This window comes from Pantherophis guttatus, chromosome 8 (assembly GCF_059756535.1).
Source record: "Pantherophis guttatus breed Tessera chromosome 8, ASM5975653v1, whole genome shotgun sequence".
NCBI classification, from domain to species: domain Eukaryota; kingdom Metazoa; phylum Chordata; class Lepidosauria; order Squamata; family Colubridae; genus Pantherophis; species Pantherophis guttatus.
The window spans coordinates 66252173-66274758 of record NC_142070.1 but is presented as its reverse complement, the minus strand read 5'-3'; the positions used below and the strand labels follow the sequence as shown (position 1 = coordinate 66274758).

The following is a 22586-nucleotide window of genomic DNA, read 5'->3' as shown; positions in this document are numbered from 1 at the left end:
GGTCTTCTCCCACGTAAAATTGGAAGTGTCTTGGCGACGTTTCGACGAAGTCTCATTCGTCATCTTCAGGCTGGTGTTCTCGGCTTCGTGCTTCCAGGAGGAGGAAGCTCCTGGAAGCACGAAGCCGAGAACACCAGCCTGAAGATCAAATTTCAGTGCCCATACACATTCTGTTCCAGTTATCAATACCTGCCACTGTGTATTAACAAAAACATAGCACTTATTGTTTGATAGGAACAAACCAAAAGGAACGAGGAAATAATAGCCTGAACCCCAATATTATTTTATTTGCTGTACAGAAAACATGATGAAGAAATCAACCACAGCTATTTTAATACAAATTAGCTTAATAATCAAATCAGCAATTTACAGTTATGTGTAATCAGGATGGATTTGATTTAAATTGAGTCATTTAAATCATGATTTAAATCATGATTTAAATCACTAGTAAAAAGACTTGATTTAAATCAACTCAATTTAAATCATAAATCATAATTTTTAAAGAGCAACTGTCATCTCTGCTACTCCTTTGACCCGCTGTTGACTCACCGATAGTCCCAGTGTTGCAGAATATACAGCCTTGTGCTACATAACTAAGCTACATTTCATGCTGAATAAACTAAATTATTTATGTATCTTAAATAGAAAACTATCTTACGATAGATTTTTACCCCAAAAGTTTATTAAAATAAATTCAATAAAAATAAAAAAAATCTGATTTAAATAAAAAAATCCGATTTAAATAAAAAAAATCCAATTTAAATTAAAAAAATCCGATTTTTTTTTTTAAAAATCATTGATTTTTATCCACCCTGTGTGTAATACAGATTACAATAACATTCATTAAAAACCAAGAAAAAATATTCTTTGTAGTAAATTAAGATGGTTTCTTAAATCTACCTAATTGGGAAAGAGGATTCCCACAAAAGTTTTAATTGGTGAACTCAATTAAGTTGTTCTTTCTAAACTTTAGGATTCAGATTAATGCAAAAAACCTCCCTTATTTTAATTTTAATGTACATCTTTTTTTTTTACATAATTTCAATCATTTGGTCATATTTAACATTTTCTTAAATATATATTGTATTTGTTTGACATATCTATAGGATAGAAAAAGCACAATCATTTGGAAAATGCATCAGTGAATGTTTTTCCTGCTGCAAACATAAGCTTGGTTTGTTTGTTAAAAGCTGCATTTTGCTTTGAATTGCAATACTTATTACGTTTTCTAGTTTTAAGCAAAAATACGAGGCCATGTCCCTCTTTGGTGTTCCAAGAGTGTTGCAAATGGGAAATTTATTCCAGCTTCTTTTCCACTGTGTCTTTCTGTTTCTTCTTTTTCTCTAGGTAAGAATTGTACTGCGAATCAGTTCCGAAGAGTTTATCCCACCACGTGAAGATTGAAGAGTAATTTCCAATGAAGTTCATATGATGGAAGTCATGAAAGCGAGAGCCAGCATAAAAGGGCAGGAAATGTAAAGGATTCAGAGGAATATCATAGCCACTGAAAGGAAAAATAATGGAATGCACAGACTGTTAGACTTACAACATGCAGAAAAAAACTTCTCAACCCTGGGAAGAGATAAGTAACATACTAAGACAAGTTTCTACATGGTGATTATTTCATAAACATACACAGCCTAGTCAAGCATGAGTTTTTCATGTTTTTCATTTTCTCCCATAGTATCTGCCAGCCAATCCGATCTGGCAGGATTGGTGCCCTTTGAGTTCCATTGATTCAACGATCACATCTATAAACATCCCAGAAGAATGCCTTTCTCTGTACCAACAACTGCCCTCTGGAATGTGGTTCCTCACAAGATTTGAATGGCCCAGCCAACTGATGTTTTGAAGGGCCCTTAAAATCTTTGTCCAGGCCTTTGGTGAGGGTAACTCAAGCCCCTTTTTCTTTGTTCCCATCCATGTATGTTAACTCTGCTATCTTTGCTGGGTTTTTTTTTTAATTTGTTTTAAATGTTTTTAACAATTTGTAAACTGCCTAGATTTGCTGAGAGTCAGTGTCATATATCAAGGATCTGGGAAAGGCAGATGTTGTTTGATGGTATTAAAGATATCATCACAGAGGGTAAGATGTTCTAAAGTTGCTTTTTGCAATTAGTTGGTTTGGTCATGCCAAACGATGGTGCTCTAGATGTTTTGGATTGCGCCCAAGGGGCTTATTACTATTGGTACTATATTTGCTTTCTTTTGCCACAGTCCTTTGAGTCTGATATCTCCAGGTACTGTCACATCCACAGTTTGGATGTTAAGTTTGGGGAATTAAATGGCAGGTGCCCACCTGTTTGAATTCTAGAGCAGAGGTGTCAAACCTGCAGCCCACTGGCCGCATATGGCAGTGGTAGGTTTCAAATTTTTTTACTACCGGTTCTGTGGGTGTGGCTTCGTGGATGTGGCTTGGTGGATGTGGCAGGGGAAGGATACTGTAAAATCTCAATTTCCTCCTGATCAGTAGGGACTTGGGAGGCAGAGAATAGATGGGGGCGGGACCAGTCAGAATTTTTACTACCGGTTCTCCAGAACTGGTCAGAACCGGCTGACACCCACCTCTGGCATACCGCCTGCGCAGGCCATGCCCACCCCGGCTCTTCAAGCACAAAAACAATCTTGAGATGTCACAATACGGACTGCCATGTGATCAGTTTTGACACCCCTGTTCTAGAGCAATTTAGCTTTTTCTATTTTGTGGTCCCACCAGTTCTTGCCTGCAAGCAAATAGTATTTCTTGCAGATCTTCAAATTCACCACTGTTACTATTTTGTCATGCCATTTCTTGTAATCAGTTTGTGCAATCTTTCTGCAGCAAACTAGGTGATCCACTGTTTCTATAGCTTCTTTGCAGAGGCAGCATTTGCTGGCTGTTGGTGTCTTCTTAATTCCTGCTTTCTATGCACTGAGGACCCAGATTGTTGGGGGCAATACGCTGACTCTGTAAACTGCTTAGAGAAGGCTGTAAAGCACTCTGAAGCGGTATATAAGTCTAAGTGCTATTTCTATTGTTCTTAAGGTTAGGCCAGAATTAGTTTCCCTCTTTCTTCAACTTTCCTGCTCTTAGGCATTGCCAGGTCTCTCCAATACTTAGTAAGCTTTCATGGTATACTAGCTTCGATGCATCTTCTTCACTGTCCAGATATATTTACAATGCCCTTTTTTCTTTTTCAACTGTCTTCCAACGTTCTACATCTACATCTACATTTTCCTTGGTAAGTAGAGTCTGTCAACATTGCTGTTTGGATGAAGGGCATGATTCATTGTCATTATTTTTCTGGTCCTCCAATCTAGGACTTTTAGTTCTGCTTGACTCTGGTAAGCTATTCCAGCTGTGTATCTAATAAGCAGAATCACCTAGGTCAGTGATGGTGAACTTTTTCAGCACCGAGTGCCCAAACCAGAAGGCGTGTGCATGTGCATGCAGTGGAGCGCCGGAAACCTGAAGACCAGCTGGCCAGTGCGCATGCCCACAGAGAGGACTCTGAGTGCCAGAGGTTCACCATCACTGACCTAGGTACTAACTGCCTTGATGGTATTTCCTCTACTGAGTTGGGACTTTAAAACTGTCTTCACTCTCATGATATATTCATTTCTAACCTTTTTCTTGACATCAAAGTGCTTGATGTTGTCAGCTTGAAGGATGCCCAGGTATTTGTAGTGATCGTTTTCATCCAGACTCTTGATGGTATTTGCATAGAGCATCTTGATTCCTTCAGTTTTCACTATTTTTCCCCTGTTGATGGTGAGGCTGGCACATTTATCCAATTCAACACAGTATATGTTTTCTTTTCTTTTCGTAGGTCTTTATGTGTATTTCTCTTTAGCCAGGTTCTTCCTACGTAAACCAAGATTTTTCTGCAGCCCTAGTTCAGTGAAATCCCAATCCACTAGTTTCTAGGCTTTTTTTCTCCAGCAGCCAGCAAGCTCCCTGCTGCCCATTGGGAGACTAATTGGGAGACATTGGGAGATTTTACTGAACTAGGGCTGCAGAAAAATCTTGGTTTACATAGGAAGAACCTGGCTAAAGAGAAATACACATAAAGACCTACGAAAAGAAAACAAAACAAATTTACAGAGAGGATACATGGGATGAAGGTGTGGTTAACAGATGAGGGGTTATAAGCCTGAAATAGATCTATCTTAGTCTCCTTAGTCTCCCAATGGGCAGCAGGGAGCTTGCTGGCTGCTGGAGAAAAAAAGCCTAGAAACTAGTGGATTGGGATTTCACTGAACTAGGGCTGCAGAAAAATCTTGGTTTACGTAGGAAGAACCTGGCTAAAGAAAAGAAGCAATTCTATTTCAGATGGTGTTTTTCTACGCAGCTTCAGTTCATCTATGTAAAGTAGATAGGATAACCAAGCAGATGTTTTTGATGTTTGATAGCCATTACTTGATTAATAATAATAATAATAATAATAATAATAATAATAATAATAATAATAATAATAATAATAATTTTATTTCTATACCACCCTTCTCCCGAAGGACTCAGGGCGGTGTACAGCCAATTTAAAAACACAAGACAACAATGATTAAAAATTAAAATAATTAAATAGATTTGGCCTGGTTTAAAATCCCGAAAATTTAAAATACCCCAATTTAAAATTATTATGTTGATAGCCCGGCCTGGCGGAACAACAGGGTCTTCGGTGCGCAGCGAAACACCCGGAGGTCGGAGATCTTACGTATTTCTGGGGGCAGTTCATTCCACAGGGCTGGGGCTCCCACAGAGAAGGCCCTCCCCCTGGGTGTCACCAGCTGACATAACTTGGCTGATGGCACCCTGAGGAGACCCTCTCTGTGGGAGTGAACTGGCCGGTGGGAGGCTATTGGTGGCAGAAGTCAGTCTCGAAGGTACCCGGGTCCTGTGCCATGGAGTGCTTTAAAGGTGATGACCAACACCTTGAATCGACCCTGGAAGACCACTGGGAGGCAGTGCAGCTCGCGCAGGAGGGGTGTCACGCGGGCACAAGTTGTGCCCATAACCACCCGCGCGGCCACATTCTGGACCAGTTGGAGCCTCCGAGTGCCCTTCAAGGGGAGCCCCATGTAGAGAGCATTACAATAGTCCAGCCGGCAGGTGACAAGGGTGTGAGTGACCATGTGCAAGGCATCCCGGTTCAGAAAGGGCTGCAACTGGCGAATCAGGCGAACCTGATAAAAGGCTCCCCTGGCCACGGCCGTCATATGCTCTTCTAAAGACAGCCGTGCATCCAGGAGGACACCCAGATTGCAAGCCCTCTCTGTGGGGGGCAAAGATTCACCCCCAATAGTCAGCGATGGCACCTGCTGACTATATTGGGACGCCGGCAGCCACAGCCACTCGGACTTGGACGGGTTGAGTCTGAGCCTGTTCCTCCCCATCCAGACCCGCACGGCCTCCAGGCAGCGAGACATCACATCAAGGGCATCGTTGGGGTGGTCTGGGGTGGAGATGTACAGCTGAGTATCATCAGCGTACAGATGACACTTCACCCCAAAACCACAGATGATCTCACCCAATGGCTTCACATAAATGTTGAACAGAAGGGGCGAGAGGACCGACCCTTGTGGCACTCCCCATGCGAGACGCCTCGAGGTCGACCTCTGCCCCCCTGCCAACACAAACTGTGAGCGGTCGGAGAGGAAGGAGGAGAACCACCGCAGAACGGTGCCCCCTATTCAGTACTGTTGACAATGACAAGCAGTAGTGGTAATAGTGAATCTCCTTGAATTCTCTTTTGATATTAACATCTCCCAGGCTATCACCACTGACCAGCAACTATGTCTTCCATTGTGCATCTTTACACAAAACCTCTAATGTTTGTACTGACTCCTGTTATTTCTAGGCACCTGATTTTTCTTGTCCTTTTCTGTTTTTATTACAAGTTCTTTCATTTCAGATTATGTTTTATTCTAATCCACTTTCTTTATCCAGGCTCCATTCTTGTATTTCTTTATGTAAAAAAAATGCATTTTTCATACTACTTTCTCTTATGATCTATCATTTGTTGTTTATATCCTATGATCACCAACAGAACTTCTTATTCTGCGAGACTCCCCCCTCTCGCAGGTGTGGCCCTCTACTTTATCAAGGGCCTACCTTTATGACGGGCTTTGGCACCCCGAGAGGTGGCATGCTGCAAAAAGGGGACTGAGGGGTTTTTTAGGGAAACTTTTTGATAGATTTTTAAGGGATTTTAAGGGGTGGGAGGGTTGTGTGGGTTTGGGGGTTAACCCACGGGGGGAGGGGTCCGGCCCAGCTATTAGTGGGGCCACGGAGGGTGCAGATTCCGGGGGTAAGGGGGACATTAGAGTCCATTCTGTCGAGGGCTTTTCTATCAATGTGTTGAGTGGGAGGGGCAGATACGGCGGGAGCAGGGGGCCGCATCATGTGGTGGGGGCGCGCACTCACTATCTTCGAGCGGTGGCGCGCCCCGGTCCCCATAGCCCTTCTCGTATCCCAGGCTGTTCAGACTCTCAGGGCCCGAGCCTTCGGCTGCTGTCGTGCAATGCCAGGTCCGTGGTAAATAAAGCCCCCCTCATTTGCGATCTTATTCAGGAGGGGGGAGCGGACCTGGCAGGTATTACGGAGACCTGGTTGGGCCATGAGGGGGGGGTTCCCCTCGTGGATATGTGCCCACCAGGTTTCCGAGCATTCCATCAGCCGAGAGCTCAGGGCAGGGGTGGGGGGGTGGCGGTTATTATAAAGGAAAGTCTTGATCCGAGGGAGACCACTGTTCCACAGATAGCCGGATGTGAGTCCCTTTTTGTGAGATGGGGTCGTGGAGTACAGATGGGCTTGTTGATCACGTACCTGGCTCCCTGCCGCGTGGCAACGGCCCTGCTTGAGCTGCTCAACGTCATAGCTGAGGTGGCGGTTGGTACCCCCAGACTTCTAGTCATGGGGGATTTCAACCTGCCATCTGTCGGCGAAACGTCTGAGGTGGCTCGGGAGTTCATGGCTTCCATGACGGCCATGGACCTTACTCAGTTAATTCATGACCCCACTCACATGGGTGGACACACTCTGGACTTAGTTTTTGTCTCTGGTCAGTGGTCGAGTGGCCTTGATACAGGGGATATAGTCATCGAACCCTTGTCATGGTCTGACCACTCGCTCCTTCGACTGGACTTTCTAACCGCTGCATCCCGCTGCAGGGAGGCGGGACCGACCAGGTGGTTCCGCCCCAGGCGCCTGATGGACCCTGATAGGTTCCAGATGGAGCTTGGGCCATTTCCTGAGACTCTGACTCACGACTCGGCTGAGGACCTGGTGGCCGCCTGGGATAGTGCGGCTGCCGGGGCCTTGGACCGTGTCGTGCCTTTGCGGCCTCTGACCCGGCACCGAACTCACCTAGCTCCTTGGTTCTCCGAGGAGCTTAGGGAGATGAAGCGCCAGAAAAGACGCCTGGAGAGTAGTTGGAGGACCAGCCGCTCCGAATCCGACCGAACACTGGTGAGGTCTCATATTAAGACCTACCTAGTGGCAATAAAAGCGGCAAAATCTAGCTATTTTGCCGCTCTTATCGCGTCATCAGATAATCGCCCGGCCGCCCTGTTTAGGGTGACCCGCTCCCTCCTCCATCTGGAAGCGCGGGATGACCCCTTGCAGGGCCGAGCTGAGGACTTTGTGCAGTATCTGTATGACAAAATCGCTCAGATTCGGGAAGGGCTGGCCTCTGACTGGGTATGTCCGGATGGGATGACTGAGGCAGGTCTTGAGAGTGTTATCTGGGGGGAGTTCGATCCTGTGGCTCCCGAGGACATGGACAGGGTCCTGGGACGGCTGAATGCGACCACATGTTTATTGGACCCGTGTCCCTCCTGGTTGGTACTGGCTTCCCGGGAGGTGACACGAGGCTGGCTCCAGAAGATTGTTAACGCTTCTTTGAGTGAGGGGGTCCTGCCGGCCGCTTTGAAAGAAGCGGTTGTGAGGCCCCTCCTCAAGAAGCCCTCTCTGGATCCGGCTGTTTTGGCTAACTATCGTCCAGTCTCCAACCTTCGCTTTGTTGCGAAGGTTGTTGAGAGTGTGGTAGCACAACAGCTTCCCCGGTACCTGGATGAAACTGTCTATCTAGACCCGCTCCAGTCCGGCTTCCGACCTGGGCACAGCACGGAAACGGCATTGGTCGCGTTGGTGGATGATCTCTGGAGGGCTCGGGATAGGGGTTGCTCCTCTATCCTGGTCCTGTTAGACCTCTCAGCGGCTTTTGATACCATCGACCATGGTATCATGTTGCACCGGTTGGCGGGGTTGGGGGTGGGGGGCACCGTTCTGCGGTGGTTCTCCTCCTACCTCTCTGACCGGTCGCAATCTGTGTTGACGGGGGGGCAGCGGTCGACCCCGAGGCACCTTGCTTGTGGGGTGCCACAAGGGTCGGTCCTCTCGCCCCTTCTGTTCAACATTTATGTAAAGCCACTGGGTGAGATCATCCGTGGCTTCGGGGTGGAGTTCCATCAGTACGCTGATGACACCCAGCTGTACATCTCCACCCCAGGCCACCCCAACGATGCCCTTGAAGTGATGTCCCAGTGCCTGGAGGCCGTGCGGGCCTGGATGGGGAGAAACAGGCTCCGACTCAACCCCTCCAAGACCGAGTGGCTGTGGCTTCCAGCGTCCCGATATAGCCAGCTGACGCCATCGCTGGCTATTGGCGAATCACTCGCCCCCACGGAGAGGGCTCGCAACTTGGGCGTCCTCCTGGACGCACGGCTGTCTTTAGAAGACCATTTGACGGCCGTGGCCAGGGGGGCTTTTTATCAGGTTCGCCTGATACGCCAGTTGCGCCCCTTTCTAGATCGGGACTCTCTACGCACAGTCACTCAGGCACTAGTCACTTCCCGCCTGGACTACTGCAACGCTGTCTACATGGGGCCCCTCCTGGGGTGCACCCGGAGGCTCCAGCTGGTCCAGAATGCGGCCGCGTGGGGGATTATGGGGGCGACGAGGCGCTCCCATGTGACACCTCTCCTGCGCGAGCTGCACTGGCTCCCGGTAGTCTTCCGGGTGCGCTTCAAGGTGTTGGTGACCACCTTTAAAGCGCTCCATGGCTTAGGGCCAGGGTACTTACGAGACCGCCTACTGCCACCAATAGCCTCCCACCGGCCAGTACGCTCGCACAGAGTGGGCCTCCTCAGGGTGCCGTCCGCCAGACAATGTCGGCTGGCGACCCCCAGGGGGAGAGCCTTCTCTGTGACGGCGCCCACCCTCTGGAATAACCTTCCCCCGGAGTTACGTATAATAACAGACCTCCGGATTTTTCGTCGGGCCCTGAAAACTTATTTATTTCAACTAGCTGGGCTGGCTTGAGCTAAATTTTAAATTGGTTTTAAATTGGGTTGTTTTAATTTACGGCCAGAATATCTAATTATTTTAATACTGTTTTTTAAATTTTGTATGCTTTGTTTTTACTTAGGCTGTGCACCGCCCTGAGTCCTATTTGGAGAAGGGCGGTATAGAAATTTAAACAAATAAATAAATAAATAAATAAATTTATGATCTATGACATCACTTTGTCATTTGTATGTACAACGAGACCTTATGCACTGGATACAAATTCCTTGTATGTCCAATCACACTTGACCGATAAAGAATTCTATTCTATTCCATTCCATGTTGTCCCATAGCTGCACCCAGAACTACACTGTTTCTTTATCAGGTATTGATGGGTTCACTGCAGTCATTCCATTGATGGATTGTACAAACGTTTCTGATTTGATTGAAATTGGAGATTCTGCTGATAGTGTGCAATTTGAGCTTCATATTTGCTGATCTTCTTGGCTATAGCCAGTATTTGATACTTTATTATTTCCAGTGCTTCTTTAACCTTCCTTGTTTCTAGATGATATCTCTTGATCAGATTCTTTAGTTTTCTTATTCTTCAGGTTTATTTTTCTTTCATCTGTTCAATATTCTATTTAACTAATGAAAACCTTTTTGCCCAAACAATATCTGAAGAATTTAGAAGCTTGTCATGGAGAAGTTATTGACAACTTTTTCAAATAGTTGTTTAAATAATTCTAAAATTTCTGAATCTGAACACAAAGAATCATAAATAAGTAACAGAAGATTACCTGTGAACATCAATGGTCTGTATCAAACGACAAAACATCCATGCCCATAGCAAAATTAGGTGATTACAGAAGACAATTATTCCAATGAAGAATTCAGTTCCAAGGATTAGGGTTTCTAAAGGATGTGTATATGCAGCTTGCATCCCAAATGGTGCCTGAAGAAAAGTATACAGAAAAGGTTTGTCCACCTGTATCCATACTGAAGAAAAAATTCATATATCTGCTTCAATATGACTGTTTCAGGAGATTATCTTCCTTCATGTGCTAACCTTGAACTCACACAGTTTCAGGAAATGTAAGACTGAATAAATAAATAGAACACATTTCTAAATGTAATAATATTTGTTACTGCTAACTCCGGACAGCTCCTTAAAACAGTAGGTGCTGTATAACTGTGGATACTGTATGATTTAAAGACACACAGATAGGATTCAATAGATCAGGAAACTTGTGTATTCAGTGAAGTTTTCCTCAACGTTTAAAAAAGATCATGCTAAAGAGGTTGCTTAATATTAATTTTCATATTATTTTAGAGACAGAAATTAAGTTATTCAAGTAAAACTGGCAAATGTACAAATGTTCTGCAAAAAATATTGTTGGTTTACTGCAATGTTTAAAACTCTTAACCTCTTGTAAACCTTTCTGGCCTCATACGATAGGAAGAACTTTAAGTAAAGATCATATAGACAAATAATAAACCCCAGGTTTCGCCTCCCTATTTCTAAAAATAATAACTAACACATGTCCATTGCATGAAATTTTAAGGTTGCAATCATATACCGAAACAAGTTCCGGTGAGTTGCATGGAGTATTCTTATTGGTAAGCGCATACACAATTTAACCATGTAAACCAAAAACTTAAGAAATTACATACAAGAAATTCATGATGTACTTTGTGGATATATTTATAAATTCTCTCATGATGAAGTAGTCGATGCAAGAAATAATGCCAGGTATCTTCAATCACAGCACATCCAAAACACCGAGCAAGTATCATAAACCTTTAAAAGAAAAATTAGCTTTTGAGATATATATTTGTGCAATCTATCCAATGAACAATGCTAGAAACCTGACATATAATACACAGAAATTTTAATAAAACATTTTTTCCTCTTGGAGCAACAAGCACAGCAAAATAAATTGCTTTTTGAGAAAGACAGGAAACAGTAGTTACATATGATGTAGTTTATATTATATTTGAAATAAAATAGCACTTAGGCATCAATTTTCATCTTGAATAAAGATATCCAGGTATTATCTATTATATTTGTATTTGTTTTGTAGAATGAATAAGTGATAAAATTTGAAGAATGTATAGAGATTAACAGACAATTAGAAATAACAAACACTGCCCCCCCTAGGTGTGTGTGTGTGTGTGTGTGTGTGTGTGTGTGTGTGTGTATTCCAGCATAACTCTGGAATGCCTCAAGTAATTTCAACCAAATTTGGTCCCAGATGACTTACCCTCTGGAAATAAATACTGGGAGAGGGGGCGGCACCTCGGGGAGGGGGGTGTCTCTGTGTGTGTGTGTTTTCCAGCATAATTCTGGAACACCTGGGCCGTTAAGGAGACCGAGTGCGGTGTCCTAGAGTGGCAATTGTGATGTCAGTTCCTTCACAGCTTCCTCTAGAAAGCCAGCCGTGACATTTGCCCTCCAGTGGACCAATGGGGAAGTGCATGATTGATTTGGGGCAAAGTGCCAGGATCATAGATAGGGCGGGAAAGAGGAGCCCATGGGAGGGGGAAGGGAGAGGGCAGGGATGATGGGCATGGGAGTAGGGGGAAGAAAGGCACTTCTCTCATGTAATGTAAGAATGTAAGAACCAGGCTTTTGTTTGTTTTACCACACATCTGTTGCATTTATTCCCAATCATAATGAAAACTTTTAGGAAGCTGACTGAAAGCAAAATTCTTTATTTAGATGGATGGTGAACTTAGATTTAGCATAGAAGGTATTGCTCGTTTGATTTTAACGCTTATATATATTTTTTTAAAAGAAGAATTAACAACAGCTCTTTATTCATGTTTATATTGTGCTTACTGTAGAAGCTTTCAGTTTTAAAAAGCATAATGTCCATCTGTATTAACAATTGTGTTGACAGTCTGTGCTTATTTTCAATTGTCTTAAAAGCATTTTCAATCCCTCAGAAGCCTCTGACAACCTTCCTTCCCTCCTTCCCCCCATCTGCCCCTTTCATCTAGGACACAGCATTCTCTAGTTTTTAATAAAATTGAAATTACTGAACCAAAGATTCAAAAACATTTTTGGTCAAACTTCTGGAAATATCTCCCAAATCCAGTCCTTTATCAGCATATAATTGCCTCCCACCGGCCAGTTCGTTCCCACAGAGGGGGCCTCTTCAGGGTGCCGTCAGCCAGACAATGTCAGCTGGCGACCCCCAGGGGGAGAGCCTTCTCTGTGGTGGCACCTACCCTCTGGAACAATCTACCCCCAGAGATACGAGTGATCCCAGACCTCTGGACTTTTCGTCGGGCCCTTAAAACCTATTTTTTTCAGTTAGCCGAGCTGTCCTGATTTTATGGTGGGTTTTTAAAATTTGATATTGATTTTAATTGAAATGTTTTATATTATGGGTCAAACTTTATTTAATTATTTTAAATCTATTTTAACTTTTGTGTACAAGTGTTTTATTTTGGCTGTTCACCGCCCTGAGTCCGAAAGGAGAAGGGTGGTATAGAAATCTGAAAAATAAATAAATAAATAAATAAATAAATAAAAATATCAGTATTTTTAATGTGTGGAAATATGTATTTTTAACAAACAAATAATGACAAATAATCAAATATTACTTACCATCTTGGCATCCTTTCCCAGTCATAAGGAATATTGAAATATTCTGTGAAATAATAGGTACCACATATGAGAGGCAGCTGAATAAAAAACTGATTGAACATAAGATTTTTAAAACATTTCCATTGTCCTGTCCATGTTTCTGGTTTATCCTATAATAGCGGCAAATAAACAAAAATAATTAAATAGTGAATATAGCAAACTGATTACTTTTCCTACAGGCTCTCTTTCCAATTACAATAATGCTAACATAAAACATATCACAACATATTCTGGACTTTTGTACTTCTGTTGCAATGTCTCCTACAGTACATGTAAAGGCTTGAGGTTATACAATTTTGTCCTTGCTCTCTACCCCATATGCCTGTTATTCTAATTACTGAGATAGGAAAATTACTGTCCATTCATAGTGATTCTCTTAGTTAAGAATACAATCTTAGGCAAGTTTACTTACAAACATAAGCGTCATTATGTTCAGTGGTATTTTCTCCATAAGTATGGATAGGACTGCAGCAAAGTAAGATGCTTAACTTGAGTTCAAATATTACACTGCAAAATGTGCATTCTTGAAATGAGGTGATTTGAATATGAACCATCTGATTTTTTAAGAATTAGAGAACTGTTCTCTGATTATTTTTAATTTTGATTTTATTTGTCCTGCACTGAGATTAATAATTTCAGGCGAGATTTCTTCTGATGCACTTTAGTCAATACAAATATTAGTGAGGATTCAATAAATAATTCACACATTATATAAGTTATAAATCAACTACTATCTGGAATGAGCTCCCCCCAGAGATACGGAGGATCCCAGATCTACGCACCTTCCGCCGCGCTCTCAAGACCTTTTTATTCCATAAGGCTGGCCTGGCCTAATTTTTCCCTTTTTTCCTTTTTAAAACACAAATTTTAAATTGTTTTTAATTCATTGGGGTGTTTTAAATCTGTCTTCGGCCAAATTGTTTAATTCGGTTTTATTCTGTTTTTAAATTTTGTATTTATGTATTTTTATCTTGTGGCTGTTCACCGCTCTGAATCCTTCGGGAGTAGGGCGGTATATAAATCAAATAAACTAAACTAAACTGCTTTAAGTTATAAATCTAGTTAAAACTCTGCTTTAAATAAAGTTTTCTGTAGGCAAGAGTTATGTATATGGCTGCTAGTTAAAGGACGGCCCGTAATTTCATGATATTTCATGAATTTCATAAAGACTTTAGTCTTCTCCCATCAAATAATTTGCAGATACATTAACAACAGGTTTTTCAAGTGATTAGCTCCAAGCCTGACAGAAAAGCTCTTTGTTCTCATGATTTTTTTTGAAGTTATATTTTCACAATTTGTTGAAGGTAATTACTGAAGCTTAGCATTTATTGCATCTCAGCATATCTTTGAATACATCTTTGTAGTTAAGAGAAGCCAAATAATATCCCAGTAGATAAATTTAATTTATTGTAATCATCAGAGTTTCAAGTCCTTTTTATTCATTTTTTTCAATACTACCAGATAGAACTGAGATTTGATACCAATTTTTTGCAAAAGAGCCAATAGACACAAATTTCATATTACGACACCACACAATAAGGACAAAGAAGTATCAGATCATTTTAACCTCCCAGGACACTCAACAGCCACAAAGGCTTTTAACGCACTATAAATGTAATTATATGTAATTTTAAATTGTAATTTATTTTATATGTAGTTTGCATCTGTGTAACAATCTTTCCTCTCCCTTCACTCTCCCTCATTACAATTCAAATCCTAAATGTAGTCACTCTGGGCATTTAACGAAATGAACTTTGAGAGGGAGAGGAGCTGACGTTGTGACATGATGGACGGAGGATTCCTGGGGCTCCAGGATCGCCGCTGAGAGCCCCGCCACCAGACGGTCCTAATTGGACCTCACAGTCTTGTTTTGACTGTGATAGTGGAGGGCACATCCTGACAATCCCAGGGTCACCGCAAAGTCCCTGGTTGATCCAGGAGAAGCCCTTTTTATAGTGGCGGGATGACAGCCATTGTAGCTGCTGAAGTTGGGACAGCTCCGGAAGATTAGAAGGACAGTGATTCAATGCGGTGAGAGACTTTCAATTTAAATCAATATAAAAGAACATCCTGAAACTGAAGTAAAAACTAAATTGGAGATAAAAAGAAATTAAGCAGCGAAATTAAGGTGGACTTTTTTTTTATTTGTTTTTGACTGGAACTGGATTGAAAGGGATTAATAGAACTGAGAATTTTTGTCTTACGTTTTTAAGCCTCTGTGCTTTTATTATAATTCTCTTTCTATTTAATCTTTTCTTCTTTTTTGAGGATTATTTCTTTTTCAATTTAATTGATTAGGCCACTTGTATTTTTTTTTAAAAAAAAAATTGGATTACAATTGTGGGAAAGGAAGGGGAGTGTGTAATATTGCCATCTAGTGGATTGGAAATTTTGTTTCTTATTTTTTCTGCTCAAGCTGCAAATTGCAACAATTGCGTTACATTTTGTTACAACTCAAGGACTCTGAACTTTCTTGAAGATAAGATAGTTGGAAGCACATCTGTGGAAATTTGAATTATCTGTATTGTTTATTCAGGTGTTCTTCGGGGAACTATCAGAAGTAAGAGTCTGAGACTGAATGAGCAAGATTTGTTAGTGTTTGGGAGGGAGAGCAGCAGAAAAACTGAAATCTATCTTTTTTTTCTCTCCCTTCATTTTTTCCTTGCTAAGTGATAACTCTCTGTATTCTTCCCCTGTTTAAACATTTTTAATGGACTTATGAAACTTTTTCCCCCCTCTTATAAATAACTGAATTGGATTAAGGTACACAAGTGCCTGAAGATTGTTTTTTCTTTTCTTTATTGGCTTTTTATCTTCCAGTTTTGTTTTCTTTCTTTTCTGTCTGGCCTTCCTTTCTGATGTTTTTCATTTTTTTTTTTTTTTGATATTTGGATTAATATACACCTCCTTTAAATTGGATTATGGTATAGAAGAACCTGAAGAATTGTTATTTTTTTCTATTTTTTTTTCTTTTTCTTTTCTTTTTGGTTTCCTTTTTTTTTTGGCTATTTGTGACTACTTGATAGAATGAGTAGAAAGGTAACGGCAGTAGGCAAAAACTTTGGGATACAATGAAAGCTTATGCCAGAGGTCTGATAATGGACTATACAAGGAAAAGAAATATTAAGAAAAGACAAACTTATAAAATACTAGAAGATGATTACAAGAGATTTGAAAAAGAACTCCAGAAATCTCCACATAAAAAAGATGTTAAAATGAAAATGGACACAATAAAACATAAAATGGAGTTATTGGAGAAAGAAGATCTAGCCCAAAAAATTAGAAGTACTAAACAGAATTATTTTGAGAATGCTAACAAGCCAGGCAGATGGTTAGCATATAAATTGAAAAAAGAGAGAGAATCAAGAAAAATAATACAACTAATGGACGACCAAGAACAAAGCAAATTTGGGAACAAGGAGAAGAAAAAAAAATATTCAGGACTATTATAGACAACTGTATGAGCAGGAAAGTATAGAGGAGGGAAATGTTATACAATACCTCCAAAATGCAAATTTACCTCAGACCCCTAAAGATATCGAGGAGATGCTAGAGGGAAATATAACGATGATGGAACTAACTGAAACAATTAAAAAACAAAAGAATGGGAAGGTACCAGGACCAGATGGACTGCCAGCGGAATATTATAAGACATTGCAGGAATCCTTGAGTCTCCCACTTTTAGAAGTGATGACAAAGAAGGATACACCCAAGTCATGGTCAGAGGCATATACATATTACATTGGTTCCTAAGGAAGACACTGACCCACAACAAATCAAAAACTATAGACCCATATCCCTGCTAAATTCAGATTATAAAATTGTTGCTTCAATACTGGCAGAAAGACTTAAAAGATATCTAAACAACTTTATACATTTAGATCAAAATGGGTTTCTGCCAAAGAGACAAATTAGAGATAATATGAGAATAATTCTGGACACTTTTGAATATTATGAGGTCCATCCTGAAAAGCAAATGGCTCTGATATTTTTAGATGCACAAAAAGCTTTTGACAATGTGAATTGGCGATTTATGTTGCTTCAAATGGAACAGATGGGCTTTGGCAAAAAATTTATTCAAGCAATAGAAGCTATATATCATAAACAAACTGCAAAAGTAATGATAGATGGAGAATTGACATATTCTACTGAGATAAAAAAAGGTACCAGACAAGGTTGTCCACTGTCCCCTCTCTTGTTTGTATTAACATTAGAAGTGCTAAATAGAAATATTAGAGAAGAAAAAGATATAAAAGGAATGAAAATTCAAAAGGAAGAATATACATTGCAAGCATTTGCAGATGACCTGGTTTTTATTCTTGAAGATCCATTAATATAAATAACTACACTGATAGATAAAATAGGAGAGTTTGGGAAAGTAGCAGGTTTGAAAATTAATAAAGATAAAACGAAGATTTTGACTAAAAATATGTTGGTAAAACAAAAAGAATTGGCGGAAATATCAAAGATGCAGGTCAAAAATAAAGTTAAATATTTGGGGATATATTTGACAGCAAGATGTAGCAAACTTAAGGAGAATAACTACAACAAACTCAACAGTTTGGGGCAGACTTGGCGAAATGAGAAAATTTACAACTATCATTGATTGGGAGGATATTGACTATTAAGCTGAATATTTTGAATAATATTCAAAATAATAATAATAATATGAATAATAAATGAGGATAATGATCCAAAGATATATACCAGGTTGATAACATGAGAAATTAGATAATTTGTAAAATATGAATATGGGGATTAAGCACAAGGGATTTGTAACCGATCGACACACCGTTTGCAATTGTTATGAAAGATGGATTTTTTATTTTTTGTTTGTTTAAAAATAAAAAAATAAAAAGAAATGAACTTCAATGACATTTGAAATTTAATGACACAAAAACAGCTATCGGAAAGTTTCTGATATTTCACTAACAAAGTTAGTGTGTTAACAAAGGTTAACCCAGCTCTTGCCCTCAATGTTTACAATGAGAGCACATAGTTCAGTCAAGTGGTCCAACTGGTCCAGAACGTAGCCGCGCGGGTGATTATGGGCGCAGCTCGTTACGCCCATGTAACACCTCTCCTACGCGAGCTGCACTGGCTCCCGGTGGTCTTCCGGGTGCGATTCAAGGTGTTACTTATCACCTTTAAAGTGCTCCATGGCTTAGGACCTGGGTACCTACGAGACCGTCTTTTGCCACCAATAGCCTCCCACCGACCAGTTCGTTCTCACAGGGAGGAACTACTCAGGGTACTGTCAGTCAAATTATGTCGACTGGCGACTCCCAGGGGGAGGGCCTTCTCTGTGGGGGCTCCAACCCTTTGGAATGAACTGCCCCCGGAAATACGGAATATCCCTGATCTCCGTGCTTTCCGCCGTGCCCTCAAGACCCTGATGTTCCAACAGGCGGGGCTAAACATACGAACATGTGAATGATTTTTTAAATGTTATCTAATTCTGGGTTTTATTTAATTGACCAAACTAAGTAATAATTTTAATTAGCAATTTTATGATGTTTGTGTGCCTATATTTTTCTTGACTGTACACCACCTTGAGTCCTACGGGAGAAAGGCGGTATAGAAATATAATAAATAAATAAATAAGTGGAATTGAAATCTTATCAAGAAACTGGCACAGGAACAGATTTTTTTTCTAACCAAATGCAAACAACATATCATTCCTAAAGGAATGAAATAACCTCTAGTCTGAATAACAGAACAGAATAACAGAGTTGGAAGGGACCTTGGAGGTCTTCTGGCCCAAGCCCCTGCTCAAGCTGGAGACCCTATACCACTTCAGACAAATGGTTGTCCAATCTCTTCTTAAAAACTTCCAGTGTTGGAGCATTTGACACCAGAACTCAAACAAGGGGGAAAAAATGATTTAAACTTTTTGGACATTTTATGGCATATCTCAAAGTGCCAGTTTTGGAAAAACAGGACTTTAACTCCACCACTGAATGAGAGGTTGCTGAACTTGCCCGTTATTTATTTATTTTTATCCCCCCTTTTTACAAGTGGCTCAAGACAGAAAGCATACCTAAAATTCCTTCCTCCTATTCTCTCCACAACCCTGGCAGATGGTTGGGTTGAGAGAGAATGACAGTCCCAAAGTCACTCAGATGGATGGATGGACAGACATATCTCCCAAAAGTTTTAGCAATCTCAGAACATCTCAACAAATATAATGTTTTTAACATAATACAAATTCTAACTGATATAATAGTAATCTATCTTACACTGCATTTTCCTAACCAATGGTGTTGCCCTCCTTACTCCCATCACACCCCAATTTAAATCCTACATTAGTATGATAAAGTGAGTTGCATATCGTAAACATTTATACATTTTAATAGCAATTCTTAGCTATAAAAAGTGCTACCAAACTCCAGCTAATGTTTTAGCACTATAGATTAACATTGTGCTCTCTTCACTTTTAAAATTCCATCTTACCTGCTGTATTTTATATTTTTGCATATAAGGTATAAACTGAAGTACAAATCCAGGTAAGGATATTAAAAAATAGAAAACTTCAAGACCAAGAAATGAACCCCAAGTTGCAATCTGGAATTTAGTGTAATTGTCCAGCATAGAGGTCCAAGCATTTTTAAGTGGCTGTTGTAGTGGATTCTCAGGCAGCAAAGAGTCAATGTATTCTATAGCAAGGTAGGCGGAATGCAGTATCTCAGAACTATTGTTATTTGCCATCGTTCAGTTCTGGCATATCACACTGACAGTTTCTTAACAAAGTTTCTATGAATCTGTAAAATGTCAAATTGAGAGAACTCGATAAATGGTAAGACTTAAACAGCAGTGCAATATTAATATTAATATATTCTATATTACAGCACACACTACAAAGGCAGGTTTGCAATTTCTAGAACTTAAATTTGCAGTTAGGTACATTTTGAGAGCATTTCATCTAGAGTCCATGTAAAAATTCCACAAAAAATGAGATTCATAATTGTCCCCATTATGAGCATATGGATATGATTTACATTTTGACTATGGTCTCATATCAGGTGTCTGTAAAAACACACATGTAGAAGCCAAAAGGTTTTAGATGAGTAATTGTAATGGATTTCTAGATACAGATGGATGTAATTTGATGATGGCTTCACATGAATCCATGATAAAAGTAGTTACCTGCCTCAGAAATCTGAGTTTATCCAGGTTTATTTTAATTTAGGTATTTTTTTTAATTTTCAAAAAAACTTTATTAAAATTTAAAATATTAAAATACAAATACAGATACATCTGTAACTAAAATACATCCATGATATTTGTACAATTCAACGTCGTTCTAACAGTACACAAATCTTAACTCTAAATTGTGTTTACATATATTTGATCAAGAAGGAATATCTGTGAATATTATGAATGGAGTTAAGATTTGTGTAATTTATGTAATTTAATATAATCACCAGTAAAGGCATTTTGCATGAGAGAGATAATATGGGGCAGCTGATTTATTCTACCTGTTGCTTTCCAGAAGTATTGTGATGCAGTTCTAATTGCTAACTGATACAACTAAAAAGAACATCGTGTTGGGCAATGTTTGTCTAGAATATTTGATACGAAACCATTTTAAGCCATTCGTTAACCCTGATCTGCACTGGACCTTTGTGAAAACATCATGGGGGGGGGACAGATACATTGCCTTGAGTGCCTTGGAGAAAAGTCCAGGACCAAGTTATCTTTATTCAGATGTTTCCTTCTTTTGCAACCATTATGAGTAAATGTATCATCTGTTGGAGAAGTACCTTTCAATGATCCCCTCATCTGCAAGAAACAAATCTCCCTCCCTAATTCAGAAATCTGCTTTGTTTCTGACGGAGATGCATTAGAAATTACTTAAAACGATCATGCATCGCAGCTAAGCGATATCCACCCCTCCCTCCCCCGCAAACACACCCCTAATAAAAGGGGAAAGAAGCGAAACACACACAAATAAACATGCGGAGGGGGTTTGTCATTCTTTGGGGATGTTTAATAGGCTAACATACTGAAAGGCAATGAGTTCACTTCGGGAAAGTGCCTCTTCCTGCATTTCCACCCTCCGCATGATGAGACCGGTTCATTGCGCTGCAGAAAGGCCGGAAAGGCACAGGTCCACACAACCACACAGCCACACTCGAGCGATGCCTCCGGTTCGCTTACCTGGCGCAGCTCTCTCCGCAAAGCTCCCGTGGAGGGAAGGGGGCAAAAGGCAAATTCGTCCTCAGCGCGAGCTCTTCGGAAAGAAGCTCCCCGGGAATAGCTGTGAAGGCTTGCGCTGCTCCGATTGGCTAAAGCGCGAGATGTCGTCACGATCAGGCGTGCGCTCGCTCGATAGTGAGGATGGGTAGGTTTCTTGGGGCAGCCGATAGTGGACATCACTTCACCAATGAGGATAGGCGGGATACTGTAGCAGGGGTGGTTACCACGGAAACCGCAAGAGTTTCCTGCTCTGTTGTGTTTTGTTTAAATGAAAACGATATTTGATAGAACCCAGTTAAGGAATGCAGGCTTTCACTGACATAAATACAGTAAAAATGAATAGCTTAAGCTACCTGGGGAAACAAAACATTTTGATATTCTTTTTTTAAAAAAAATATTTTTATTAAACAGTTTTTTTAAAAACAAACAAAAACAGATATTTACATCTTCTTTTCAACATCTTCGCATCAGTGATTCATATTTATACATTTTCTCTTTCTTATCTTAATGTATCTTTTATAGATATATTTTGGTACTTAAAAGGTCCTTAAAAGGACCATGGGATTGTGTGTGAAGCCAGGAGATCCTCGCGGATGTCTGGCTACCAGTCCGTGTGTTATTCATTTAGCAGCACCCAGGAGGCACATGTGGCTTAAGGATTGCCACGGACGCGAGTAACTTTGCCTCGATTAAAGTCAAGAAACCCACCACTCTTGACAGCGCTTAAGCTGCTGGCCGATCATCAGAACACCACACAAAAATGGATGGAAGTGTGGAGTAGCTATTCCCCCAAGATATTTCTGAGCATATTAATCCTAATAGTATACCTCCAGGATTTAATCTACCCTGACACATATGGGTGACATACAATAGAATTAGAACGATTCATGGGGTGTGTGCCGACTCCTTGTATAAAAGGGGAAAGACACCTTCAGCACAATGTGATTGCGGGGGCCCCAACAGACTATCCAACATATAGTGAGGGAATGCTCTAACAGAAGGTATCCAGGAGATTTTAGGGACTTCCTCTGCATAACAACAACAGCTACTGACTGGATCTCCAAACTCGACATTAAACTCTGAAATGCTATTTCTGTTTTCCTCTTAGGTTTTCTTACTGCTTTTTTTAAAAAATTGTTTTAACCTGTAAAAATGAAGTGTTTTAATATTGTTGTGACCAGCCATACACTAAATAAATAAATAAATAAATATAGATATATTTCTAGTATATCATATATATATATACCCTTATAATATATTCTATCATTCTAGTTATTTTATTTACATTTCACATACACATGTACCTAATTTCCTTTCCACAATTTTATATCTTCCCATTTATTTCTATATTTCTCCAAAACATTTTGATTTTCTATACGAAGAACCCGAGGCTCCATTATTGTTCTTCCAATCCCAATCTGGGCTGCAAAACTGGCACTAAAGACACACAATTCTCCCGAGTTTTGC

General features: G+C 40.5%; 1 protein-coding gene across 1 annotated transcript; it reads right to left on the bottom strand.

Annotated features, from left to right (window-relative positions):
* Positions 1 to 259: 259 nt before the first annotated feature.
* On the bottom strand, positions 260 to 21290 carry LOC148112702 (methylsterol monooxygenase 1-like). Its single transcript, XM_087874913.1, has 6 exons — positions 21081 to 21290; positions 19374 to 19681; positions 12882 to 13030; positions 10940 to 11066; positions 10066 to 10220; positions 260 to 1504 (listed from the first exon to the last, which is right to left on the bottom strand). The coding sequence occupies exons 2-6, from the start codon at positions 19626 to 19628 to the stop codon at positions 1297 to 1299; spliced, it is 894 nt and encodes a 297-aa protein (XP_087731039.1). The 5' UTR covers positions 19629 to 19681; positions 21081 to 21290; the 3' UTR covers positions 260 to 1296.
* Between the last annotated feature and the right edge of the window lie 1296 nt (positions 21291 to 22586).

Bases quoted from the DNA above. Each gene is read 5' to 3' on its own strand.
- LOC148112702 (XM_087874913.1), bottom strand. From the start codon at position 19,628: ATGGCAAATAACAATAGTTCTGAGATACTGCATTCCGCCTACCTTGCT. The intron at 13,031-19,373 runs GTAAGATGGAAT...CCGCTATTATAG, and splicing joins AAAAATATAAAATACAGCAG to GATAAACCAGAAACATGGAC. The intron at 1,505-10,065 runs GTAATCTTCTGT...TTTTCCTTTCAG, and splicing joins CAGACCATTGATGTTCACAG to TGGCTATGATATTCCTCTGA.